The sequence below is a fragment of the Aphelocoma coerulescens genome, chromosome 1A, assembly GCF_041296385.1.
Source record: "Aphelocoma coerulescens isolate FSJ_1873_10779 chromosome 1A, UR_Acoe_1.0, whole genome shotgun sequence".
NCBI classification, from domain to species: Eukaryota; Metazoa; Chordata; class Aves; order Passeriformes; family Corvidae; genus Aphelocoma; species Aphelocoma coerulescens.
This window is the reverse complement of record NC_091014.1, coordinates 32,970,844-32,983,655: the sequence shown is the minus strand read 5'-3', so window position 1 is coordinate 32,983,655 and position 12,812 is coordinate 32,970,844. Positions and strand designations below refer to the sequence as shown.

The following is a 12,812-nucleotide window of genomic DNA, read 5'->3' as shown; positions in this document are numbered from 1 at the left end:
GAACACTGAAAGAGGTTAGTAGAAGCACAGTGGGAACTCTGTATCATGTAATGTCTTTCTGACAATTACTCAAAATTAACACAAGCATACAACAAAAGACAAAAATTCCTTATTTCTCTCAGTAGAAGCATGTCCTTAACTTTGAGACTGGCTTCCTGAGTATATCTCAGTAGATCCCAGCAAAACTTTTGTTTCATAAAAACTTGACAAAATCAGATCCCCGAAAGGCACTGAATATTTAGCAATTTGATCTTTTCTGTTCAGCTAAATGTAACAAGTTGCAGAGTAAAAAAACCAGCTTGTTCCTGTACAAGGATGACAAACCTGTTTGAAAAGAAAATGTATAATACCATCTACAACAGATATGCTTTTTTTTTTCCCACCTTTCTTCCCATGACCATTTTAAAGTGTTTTCTAAATATCTAGGAAGGTCTCTGTTTAAAACATTCATTGCTACTGCAGAAGATTTCTCTACAAAGTCCAGTTTTACTACAACTCAAAGCCATCCAAGAAATGTAAGACCTGGCTCTATTACCCTTCACAGGCTTTAGCATTCCGGTCTTTTTTTTTTAAGAACTTCTGAACTAGTTTACTAGTTACTCTTACCTCCATTTGCTAGTAAGATTCAGAATGCTCTGTTCTTGTGAAACCTCATTATGAATCCTTTTTCTTTATCTATGAGTCTCAAATTAACTTGACATAGAAGTTTTACATGTATCTTAGGCTAAAAGTGAAGTATTCCCTTATGCCCATGAGGTACTCAGAAAGTTGGTAAGTTCTGCTTTCAAGGACACTCTAAATGAGGTTATTAAAATTCAACACTTTGCATATTTTGATGGGGAAAAACACTTGCCCCTAACAACAAGGAGATAGGTCAATTCAAGAAAGCTTCTCAATCTCCATATGGATAGCCACTGAATTCCTTGTGCCAGTATGTGGAAAACCAAAATTAGAAAATGTTTTCAGGGAGGAAGAAAAGTGTAGGAAACCAGGTCCTGCCCAAAAGTAAAAATCCATAACCATCTGTTGTTTGTGTTACATGGATTTCACAACTGTCATCTCCACTGTGCACGCCATTTCATCTTCACAGCAATATCACCAAAACACCCACTGAGATAAAATCACAAATATTTTGAACATACCATATGATACATTATTTTCCAAATTAATATTAGACAAAGTCAAAATGAGGACTTGTCTATAGATTACTTTTGTGCTGTCACATGAAAAATCCTTTAAGGGTTTGCTACTGTTTGGAAATACTTAACTTCAACCTTGACTAACTTAACCAGTACAGAAGAGAAAGGAAGATATTAAATGCTGCATTTTTAAAGTATAAGCATGTTTTGAAAAATTATATTGGCCACTCCATACATTTATATAGCATCTTTCTTCAAAAGCAGTCTAAAGATGACTTTTAAATTATTTACTTAGAAATATCCAGAATTTAAATGAACCATTTATGTTTTCTGAACTCCAGACCTGCAAGACTGTCCCACATTTCACAGCTGGGTATGGCTTGAAGGATTTATCAGCTCTCAAGGTAATCTTTATAACCCAATGTTATACCCAAAGAGTTCTTTTTGAGAAAAAACAGACAAACAAAAGAAACAAAAACCCCTAACTGAAACTGTCCTTGAAAAAATGACAGAAAATGAGTTAAGGACCATGAGTAAACAATCTACTTTTTCCCTGAGGAAATCTAATACTCAAGGTCAGCTCTGTCTGAAATCACTGGACCTGTCACATGGCTTTCATAGCTGCCACTATGGCTCCTATCAAACCCACACTAAAGCAATGAAAACATTTTTACTGGAAACAGATCGAGGTCTGATAAGAAGTTCCCTAATCACCTTTGGCTGATAACTTCGCACAAAGTGAGAGGTGAAGTTTGGAAAAAGTGAAGAATGAACTAAGAGAACTTGAGGTCAAATGTATTTGATCTTTTTCTTTAATTCCTTAATGTCTCTGTGTGTTGGAGCAGAAATATGACTCTGAAGGTGTATGGATACATATATAGTTTGTATACATAAGAATACATACATGCACATGCACTTTATATACATATCTGTTTACACATGTACAGGAACACAGATTGTGCTGTCAGGATAACTCAACTAATTCCATTTTATCCCAGATTCTGTCCTCCAGTAACAAAAGTCTGGTGGTCCCAATCTCAGCCCCTTGGGTGTAGGAATCTATCACAAAACCATCACCCTTAATTTAATGCAATTGACAGTCTCTGCTCAAGAGAGGCAAAAGAATGAGTTACCATGGAGACTGAACTGCTGCCCTTCTCCAGAGGATGCTTTTATCAAGCATGGCCTGAACAGTAGAGACTGTGCAATACTTGTAGCCTTAATCACATCACTGGATCTGCTTTTTGGGATGCCTTCCTAGTAAACTCTAACAAACATCAAAAGGTTGGGGGGTAGGGGAAGAAGGAAGAGAGAGCTTAACAAAACAAACAAACTAACCCCCTAAAACACAACAAAAAACAGTATGAAACTGCACGTTGTGCCAGATTGAGAGAGAAAGGAGTTTCATATTGATTTGATTTATCAGATTTGTCACCTCTGCCTGGTGCTTTCCTAACATGGTGAATGCTGTGCTTGACCTATTTGCTGGAATTAACCAGGACTGCAGGAGACCATATGGATTGCCAGATGGTCTGCTATAATTTAATGCCATTTATTCTAAGTATGAAGTAAGTGATAAATATAATTAACATTCTTTTAGCTCCTTACTGGAGCTTTTTTCTCAGGCATTGAAAGGTAAGTTAATACCTTGTTGCAGAAACACAGATGCCAGCTAATTACTGCAAGAGGCTGCAGCCTCCAAAGCAAAAAGTATCTGGACAGATTCTAACTTATCCACTGACCCCACTGTGATGATTAATAGGTCGAATGCTAAGCTGTAATGAGGATGACAGATCTTAGATGTTTTCAGGTTACCTTGATTAGTAGTATGATGAACATCGTTTATTGCAGATGTATGTATCACATTTCATAGTAAACAATACACCTTGTACTTGCAGCCTGAATGTGTATTTCACATGACAGTACATCAAATATGAAGGAAGAATCAAACCACCCTCAGACAGTAAAAACAACGAAGTGATTTCCTTCAGAAATGTTTTTCCGGATTGCTATTTCATATTCTGCCAGTGATTGTCTAAATGGCCTATTTTTTAGGAAGTGGTCCTAGAGAAGCTTCGGCTTCAAAGAGTGTTTATACCAGGCAGGGTTGTCATTCTCAGCATTTTAAAACCACGAGTCTGTAACAAGATATCCAAACAACTTTGGCCACTGTTCCTGTGCTGATAATCTTTGTAGTAAATGGGGTAGGTGTTGACAGAATGAATTGCAAACAATTTTGTAGTTTTTAATGTCAATATACAAGTGGACTTAGTATCTGGTAATCAGAACAGTCAAAGAAGTATTAGAAAGGGAAGAAATATGGAATCTTTTATATTTAACATGAAAAGTTGTGCATGTTGAACCTTGCAGATAAAAATGACCACAGCTAAATGTCCTGAGATTTTCATGTGTACCATTAATAAAACCTGGGGGAACTTTGACCTGATATAAATGGCATAAATTAAATGCTGTGCAGAGAATGCAACATAACAGCACCTGCACTAAAGAGCAAACCTTCTTCACATTGTTAAAGGAGCCCAGTGTCAGCAAGTCACAACATATGGAAAGCAGAAAAAATCCAGCTTTTCGGCACCTGGGTTCTTCCCATGCTCCAGATAGATTCAACACTTGTTCAGAGACCTCCACAGTTACACAGGTACACTCCATCGTGCAGGTGCTGATGCACCTTTAAGGAAGCACTACTTTAGAGGGGACCTGAACATGATGAGACATATCCTCTTTCACTTCACTCTTGATTGCATCAAGTTATTTCTTCACCTGGTGAATTTTGGTGAATCACTTGACTACTGTCACTGGTCCTATGAAATCCTTTATACTTCTCCACTGACATATGAATAACTTATAATTTTCTATTTGTACCTGGATAAAAAAGTATCAAAATGTCTGAACAGTATGCTTCTGTTGATATTGATACCATTTGTCAAGATGTCTTCATAAGGTCTCTGTAACTGCCAGTACTGGAAAAAAAAACCCATTTTTCCCTCCCATCAACTTTATTTACCTGAGGTGCTAAAGCTAATGCTATGATGGCTCCAGCTTCCTTATTATACTCAGAGGGGAAAAAGAGGTAGTTGGAGAGAGCAATCCAGGTAGCCTGATTTTCTTTGTAGGCAAGCTCCTCACTTCCCTGACTGCTAAATAAGCTATGGCCATTCATGTGTCAAAATTTACGGAGACTGAAATAAGAGATAAAAAACTACCATGCTAAAAATGAGACTTCATGCATCCTTCAATAGATCATTTGTTGGACCTGATAACACTGTACTTTACTATTACACAGATGCCACTTCTGAAAAATCCTGGAGTGATACTCTTCAGTGACTAAAGAGTTTCAGTATCAGTACAGTATCGGCACAATGTTTTCAGTCTCTATATATATACACTCACACACATGTACATATTCATAAACACACACGTGTTTATAAATCTATGCATTTAATTGCTCCATCAGTGCAAATAGTTAGATGTTCCAGGTGGTCACCTCTTAACACTAAAAGAAAGGGAAATACCAGATGTGTTGCCTGAATTAATGTAATTTACACTTCTGAACTAAGTGTTTTGCCTAAGCAGCAGCTAGCTCTCACCAATAGTTAAAAAAGAAAAAAAAACTGAAAAAAAGAAGAAACCATGCAGAATTTAACAAGTTAGTCCTTTGGGGTTGATAGACACAAAGCCTGTCAAAGCAGATTTGACACTTAGTTCTTAAACACAGTTTTATACTTTAAAATCCCTTTTCATCTGTCTTGTTCTTTACTTGCTTGCTTACAAGAGAAAAGGTATCAGAGAATATATGTTCACTGTTCAGTCCAAAGAATAAGATTGTCTGCATCTTAAGTGTCATACAGATGGCATGTTTGAAACATCACTCTTGACCTAAATGGAAAATAGGAATTTAGGACAAATAAGGACAGGATATAAACCCCCCGTCTACAGAGGAATACCTGTGTCTCACTAATGAACTCTCATTGCCATAATAATTTTCTGTGATTAAGCTTCATCATTGGATTTGCTGAGAGATCTCACCAAGGCAGTGGAAACTGACTAAATTTACCCCTAGACCCAGAAGAAATTTGGGCACTGATTTGTTGGAAAATCGTACTCTCAAAAATTGTGACTTTAGGGAAAGATTGCAAAATCTTTTTTTACATAAATTACCTAAATCACCTAAATCTTAGGTAGAGGAACAAAGAAAAGGCCATAAGGGGAAAATTGCTTTAGGATCATATGAAAAAAACCAACCAAACAATGTTATTTGCTAATTTCACAAATGTCTTACCTCCTGCATACATGACAGCCAACATTATCGATGATATCCAAGCTATCTCACTATATGATGTGTGGAAGATCTCTTGTATTTCTTTGAAGAATACTGTGATGGCTTTGGGGAAGGCATAGGAAAATCCAATGGAGATAAAAGCCCCAAAGACCACAACCCATCCCCAGCCTCCATCAGGAGGTGGGTAATCTGGCGCTCCTGTTGCAGGTGGCATTTTTTGGTCTCTGTCTCTTCTCCAACTAGACTGAAAAACAAGGAAAGAAAAAGGATATCAATTTTTTTCCCCTTTTTCTCCATATCAAACTACAGTATTCAAAAGTCATCTGCAGGGATCATAAAGAATCCTCAGAGCAAAGACCAATTTCCAGCTTTCATGGGACCACAGAATGAGAGTAGCTGCTTCTAGAAGCAAAAGCTGTTCTGCAAAAAAACTTGTGGCAAGAATATTTCCAATAGCCTAGTCAATATGTGGCAACTGTTACAAATCACTGATCTCAGTCACTGAATCTGTATTTGCAGTTAGTCACTTACTGCAAAGTGACTAGTTTGTGTGGGTTGATTTACGTAGCTCTACCATCTACAGTGTGGAGAGGAAACAATAGAAAAAAGTTACACCTAAATTATAACTAAATGCTATAAATAAGTGTTAGTGAGATTTATTGGTACCACAGCAAAATCATCAGCAACAACAGAAAGGAACAAATTGCAAATATCTGAAAAGCATGTTCTAAGCAGAGATTTTTCAGCTAAAATTCCCTGTGTACCCATAAAATAAATACACAATACTAAAATTCCATGTTGTACTCTTAAGATTTTGATATTTTAATGATGATAGTACTTGCAGGAACAAGGTGGAGCTTGATGGTACTAATTTTGCTCTTTCCACATGTCCGAAGACATCAGGAAGCCTTTCACTAATAAACCTCACAAGCTTTCCACAGCTCTTCTCTAATTTAGAGCTGGCCATAAGAGCTGCCACCAGAATAATACCTTACAGAGGTTCTGAGAGGTGTAGCCAACACATTCAGGCAGCTCAAGAAATCATAGGAAATTCACATAAAAGGCCTGAAATAAATTTTGTATTGCTAATATCAGCCTCATATCTAAAACTCTAAGTTTTTTACATTCTGCATTGCCTTTTTAGAAAATATGTAGACGTGAAAATGCATTTTTTTATTTCTGAGATTTTTTTTCCACTATCAAATCCCTTTTTTATTAAATGCTGAACTGGAGTCTGCTGTGGTTTTTTCTGTGTAATCCAGCCTACACAGACAGTATCAACTGCAAATTCTTCTTTCTTCCCTGTTTCTTTCTTGGGCATTTAGGCAACTCATTACTCTATTGGTCTCCTGCCATACTAGTATTGAAAACTGTGGATGATAACAGTGAGTAGGTTACTGTTATGCTTATGATTACCAGCAAGTCTCTACATGATTTCTTCTGTGCCACTTACAGCATATTCCAATTTCTCACAGTAAACTGCATTAGCAGTGGGAGTGAGATGATTACCTTAAAAAAACCAAAAAAACCAACTCTGTCAGCTTATACTTATCTCTTGGGATAGTGCCTGGAGTACTTTCAGGGTAAATGCTATGTAGCACTGCATGCAATATATTCCACAAAACAAGCAAAATGTTGTTTTTAACATAACCTATCACTAGGTTATCCCTGTAATAGAAACCCAGTGTACTTATGATTCTCCACTTCACTGAAGCTGACTGTAGACATCAGCTACAATCTCATGTAGCTGCCACACCTCTAGGGAAAGCTAAATCAATGACTAAAACATCTGGCTTTTAGGCAAAATTTTAAAAACCCAGATAGTTTGGCTTCTGCACATATAACAGAGATTTCCTGCTGGCAGAATTAGGTATCTATTGCTCTGTACACAGAGCATATATATCTTTTTACATGCATGTCCAGAAAGAACTTCTGTTATGTACTTTGTTTCTGCTTATTCTAGTCTCAGTTTAATATTAGTTCACAGAGAAAACAGAGAGGAAAACCTGGGCCTGCCACTAGAACAAGTTGGACAAACAGAAACAATTCTGGTCGCTGAGACTTAACTTTGTCAAATGTGTTAAATGCTACTTTGTTTTTGCTAATCAGGATCCATTAGAAGAAAAGAGTATCTCAGAAAGCCCACGATCACATAGAGCACAAATAAAAATGATCAATTTCATGTTCAAGAGCACAAACCCTCAAATTTGCCATAAAAAGCAGAATTCTGTTTCTGTGAGTTAAGTGGAAGTAAACAACAAAGTTTGCTATCTATCCCAGAAAAGCTGTTGTTCCACTCATCTGAGAATACTTTTGGTTGTTTCATGAACAAAAGGTTAACTATTGTTTTCTTACACTTCAAGGGCTTGAGCATATTTGTTTTCATACTTAATATTCACATGACAACACTTCTATCGCTATTACAAATTTTTGTAATGGCAAACAACATCAACATACTGCTCTTCATAAAAATGGAAGGGGTTTATCAATTTACTGAGGAAGCACTCCTTTTCCTAAAAATAATACAAAAGCACTTTGAAAAATCACAGCCACCACATTAGTCAAAAGAATGTTGAAGGTTCCTGAATGTCACTAATGAATGGTTTGGAGAGATCCCGCTATATCCATCCCTTTAGGGTAGAAGAACAGGCTCTGACAGTTCAGTGCTTTCCTCCCTTCAAAAGCTTCACAGTAAATTACAGGAGCATTAAGGAGAGAAGCAAAGGGGCATTGGCTGCTCCTGTGCCTTAGCCTAGAGGCAAACTGGTGCAAAGGCCACTGCATGGTCCTGTCTGCCAACCTACACTGGGCATTACGCTGTCACAAAGAGACTGGATCATTGTATCTCACACCTCCTGCTATCCCATGAAGTAGAGCTAAGAATAGTTTCCCTGATATTCCCTTATGATCATCATAGCAAATATTAGCTCCAGTTAATAAAAGGTGAAGAGGAAAAGAATGATAAATATATGTTTGTACCAAGATGAAAATAAGTATTAATTTTCTCACAAACATTAAATCCAGCATCTCAAACATTCCATATATGCTATGGAGCTATAGCAGTATTCTCCTGTAAAATCTGCACTTAATATCCTTGAAAGTGAATCCTCTAAAGAAGTCTAATCCATTAATAAACCCAGCTCTAACCTAAGCCTAACTAGTAAGATTTGGGTAGTATAGGTAGTATTAAGACAAGGGTAAAATCCATTAGCAACCAAAAAAACCCAGGATTTTACATGAGTAGATACAAATGTTGATAAAGGAAGAAGCAAAAGATGAAGGAATGAAGCAAAGACAAGCAAAATGCCTTTTCAGAACTTTTAGAGGTTATTATGGGCTGTGAAGAATAAAAAAATATATGGTAGAAATCATAAAAATAAATATGCGTGATGATGTTCACGTGAAGGACACAGTACCAGACCAAGATAAGAAAAAAAGAAACAGCACTTGAGTAAATAAAAGTCACCACCAGTGTTTTTAGTCAGTCACATGAATTCCATCATGTGCCTAAAACTAGCAAGGGAGCATTGCTTGTACCTATGCCTTTCTAGGCCAGCAGTGGGTGAGGAGCACTGCCTGCCCTCTCCCAGGGAACCAGCAGGGGAATAGTGACTGGAGTGGGTCCTGAGTGAAGCCATCAATCTCACTTCTCGCTGTCAAATATACAGAGATTGCTCAGCCCTTACATACCCTGAGTCAGATGTGCACAAGGATTTTCTAAGCTCCCTCTAGTTCCCATGTATAAATCCCATTTATGTAAGCAGTGAACAAGAACGCAGCTTACTGTAATAAGAGCTGCATGTGTCTGCTAACAAATAGGGGAGAAACAAGACGAGAGCACTTTTATAACATCTGATACACAACATTTTTATTGCAGTTTTCAGCAGATTTGAATTTAATTAGGCATATGAAAACTAGTGAACAAAAGAGAGAAAGAGAAAAAAGGAAGGAAGGAGGAAGGAAGGGAGAAAGGAAAGGAGTGAAAGGAAGGAAAAAAAGGAGAAAGAAAAAAGGAAAAAAAGCAGCAAGCAAGCAATAAGTTTAAACTAAGAGCAAATGCTACAAACAAATAATGTATCTTGATATTATGCATTGCAGACTTTAGTCAGGTATAATCAACCTGTTCAAACTGCTCATGTACCTACCAATACCTCATTAATATTCTGCGGTTGCCAGCTGCCAGAATCAGCTATCAACACAACAGCTTGTCAAAGACCCTTCTGAGAAGGGTTTATGTTGTTCTCTTTTTTACTGAGACTCTCATTTTACTGTGAGTTTTAGTTTTGTTTTTCTGCAACGTTAGAGTAACTTTGTTTTTCTGCTTGCATTTTGCCTGCCTTGTCCTCAATGTGCCCCATCATCACTTGATTCAGCAGCCACTTGTCCCAGAGTAACAGAACTGGCGTGTGAAAACTCTGTCCCCAGTTGCTGTAGGAGAGTAGGAATAATTGGCATTTGTGTACTGTCCTCCAGTTCCACTCAGTAAGCCAGGAACTGCAAAAACCTTTACAAACTTGAGCACAGTTATAACACCCCTGTGAGGTGACTGAGAAGTGACTTTTAGACATGAGAAACAAATGTGATAACAGACTGAGTAACCCTAAGTCTTGTCCCAGATCAGAGCTGGCATATGGACTAATGTCCAAATAAGATGTGAGTTATGACTGAGATTTTTAACTGTGTTTTTTAGAATCTCATTAAGTAGCAAATGCAGATTATTTGTACCTCTTAATACTAGAACTAGGAGCTCAGGTGGGGTACAATGTTTGCTTTATAGGTTTGAATAGTCTGCTGCTCCAACTTAGCCTTAACACATGTTAATTACACTGCTGTATTTGAAATAAATGCATTAGAAAATAATGAGTTAAATAAGAATTATAGTCTTATAAAAGGTCCTTGCTTAAATGCTGAAAATTTTTCAATTTTCATGAACCGCTATTTTAATGAGTTCTAAGCAGGATGGCAGAACAGCAGGTACCATCTCATCAAATGGCATTGCCTCACCAACATTTTATAAGCTATTGTCATGATTCTGGGAACAACTTTCAGCCTTTGAAGAAACACATATCTTGTTAGTTTTGTGAGAAGGCTTTGCTCCTACTTGAGACTTTTTTGCTTTTGGAGAAAGGGAGGATGCGTAAAGACTCTTGACTGTAAGGTAACAAGAGAGTCTGTTCTCTGCTTTTAGCTCTAACTACTCAGATCTGGAGGCAGTGCAGATCCTAAGGAGCTCTGGTACCTAGCCTTAAAGAACAGGCTAATTGTCCTGAAAGGGGAAAATAGTCTTCTTTTTGTCTATATTCAGAGACTAAGGGTTGTGTGATAAATAAAACCCAGGTAGATGAAAGATGCACTCACAGTCTGATTTCACTTCCTTTTTTCCACTAGGGTCTAATCTTCAGGACAAATACACCCTGTGTGAGACAAAAACAACTAAAAATGCCCAGGCTAGATAGCATTTTAGAAAGATGCTGGGTTTTGTAAAGTATCTTCAACAGGCTTGGATCTAAGGGTCATGTCTGTAAATGCTTTCCAGACCACTGTATGACAATAACTTACATATAATATATTAAATTGCGTTTATGGGGCTTATATTAGGATTTGCTACTCTTGCTAGAAGTCTAAACAAAAATAATCCCAAAAATCACCATTCTTACTTAAAGCCTATTTCACTTCATTCTTTAACAGCACAATATCCAACATTATAAAAAATATATCTACAGGTATTTTAAGTCTAAATCTCCAGCTTATTGAGAAAAAAACCTTTTTTTTTCTTGAAGAAAAGATGAAGGAACTAGTTCTAAATATTCATATTTATGAAACAAATATGGAGTTATTTACAGTTAAGAATCAGTGCAGTGCAGTGTACTTGTCATCCCATTGCAGCAGTAACAAAACAAGTGTTTGAAGCAGTGTGGGAAAGTAAGAGCCCCTCACACATCCAGGGCAGACATATTCATATCACTGTTCCAATTGTCTAGGAGGTTGCCAGAGGCAGGCTTCATGAAGGGAAGCAGAGAAGAGTGAGAGGCTCATGCTGTAAGATAAAATTAAATGAACAATCCCCATAACTCTTTTTTCTTTGGGTCTAGAATTTTAATGGACTGATTCTTAGGGACAGCATCAACTGGGCAGATAATTGGATGTTAAATCAAAAACTGTTTGCTGAGCTATACAAGGATGATTACAGATGTGAGTTCCTGATGGCTGTGGGAATATTCACAGAATCACAGAATATGCTGAGTTGGAAGGGACCCACAAGGATCACTGAGTCCAGCTCTTACCCCTGCACAGGATACTCCAAGAGTCACACCATGCACCTTAGAGAATTGTGCAAACGTTTCTTGAACTCTGTCAGGCTGGTGCTGCAACCACTTCCCCAGGGAGCCTGCTCTAGTGTTCAACCACCATCAGGGTGAAGAATATTCTTTGTAATACCCAACCTAAACATCCCCTGAAACAACTTCAGGCCCTTCCTGCTGTCTGTCACTGGGCACCACAGAGAAGAGATCAGTGCCTGCCCCTCCTCTTCCTCACAAGGAAGTTGAAACTGCAGTGAGGTCTCTCCTCAGTCTCCTCCAGGCTGAACAGACCAAGTGACCTCGGCCACTCCTCACACAGCTTGCCCTCAAGGCCCTTCACCATCTTTGTTACCCTCCTTTGGGTGCTCTCTAATAGTTTAATGTCTTTTTTATATTGTGGTGATCAAAACTTCACACAATATTCCAGCTGAGGCCACACCAGTGCAGAGTGTATGTAGAGGTCTAGTTCACTTTTACAAAGAAGACTGAAATAAAGGCACATAATCTAATTTCTTTCTTCCTCTTAGAGGACTCAAAATACAGTTACTGACACAGGAGTCTTATAAGATACAGCCCTATAAAAAGCAAAAACATATAAATTATGCTGTTAGTGTAATTAAAATTTCATTTGCACTAAGGCCAAAGCTATTACTAAGTCAGTAACTAAAGTGAGTTTTTTACAGTACTGGAACCTCCATCTGAGAAAATTATATTCTAAATATATTGGAATTGTTACATCACTGAAATCAGATCTGCAGCATTGCTGAGTCAGTAGTGAGGTGACAATGTAATTTGTCAAAACTAATATTAATACAGTATTTATAATTAATTTGATTTTTGTTAATGGGTTTGGTTTTTTATTTGTTTTTTATTTTAAACTTCTTTTGTCGTGCTGCCACATTCTCCTGGGAAACCATTATCTGTATTCACAGTCACAGTCACGAGTTGGACTTCCATTCATCATGTCTTTTGTTATTACCTTTTTTCATTGATTTTAAGGGAAACCTATATGACTGGCTTACTCTGGATAACTCAATACCTAGACGACTAGAGTTAAGTGAAATGAATTCCAAC

The 12,812-nt window shown here is 37.4% G+C and overlaps 1 protein-coding gene across 4 annotated transcripts in view; it reads right to left on the bottom strand.

Moving 5' to 3' along the window:
* Positions 1–12,812, bottom strand: part of SLC16A7 (solute carrier family 16 member 7) — an 84,158-nt gene that overhangs the window by 29,724 nt on the left and 41,622 nt on the right. For all 4 annotated transcript variants that reach the window (XM_068998159.1, XM_068998183.1, XM_068998167.1 and 1 more), the window contains exon 2: positions 5,437–5,680. In XM_068998159.1, the coding sequence (XP_068854260.1) occupies positions 5,437–5,650 (214 nt within the window). In that variant the 5' untranslated portion in view covers positions 5,651–5,680. The remainder of the gene's footprint in view (positions 1–5,436; positions 5,681–12,812) is intronic.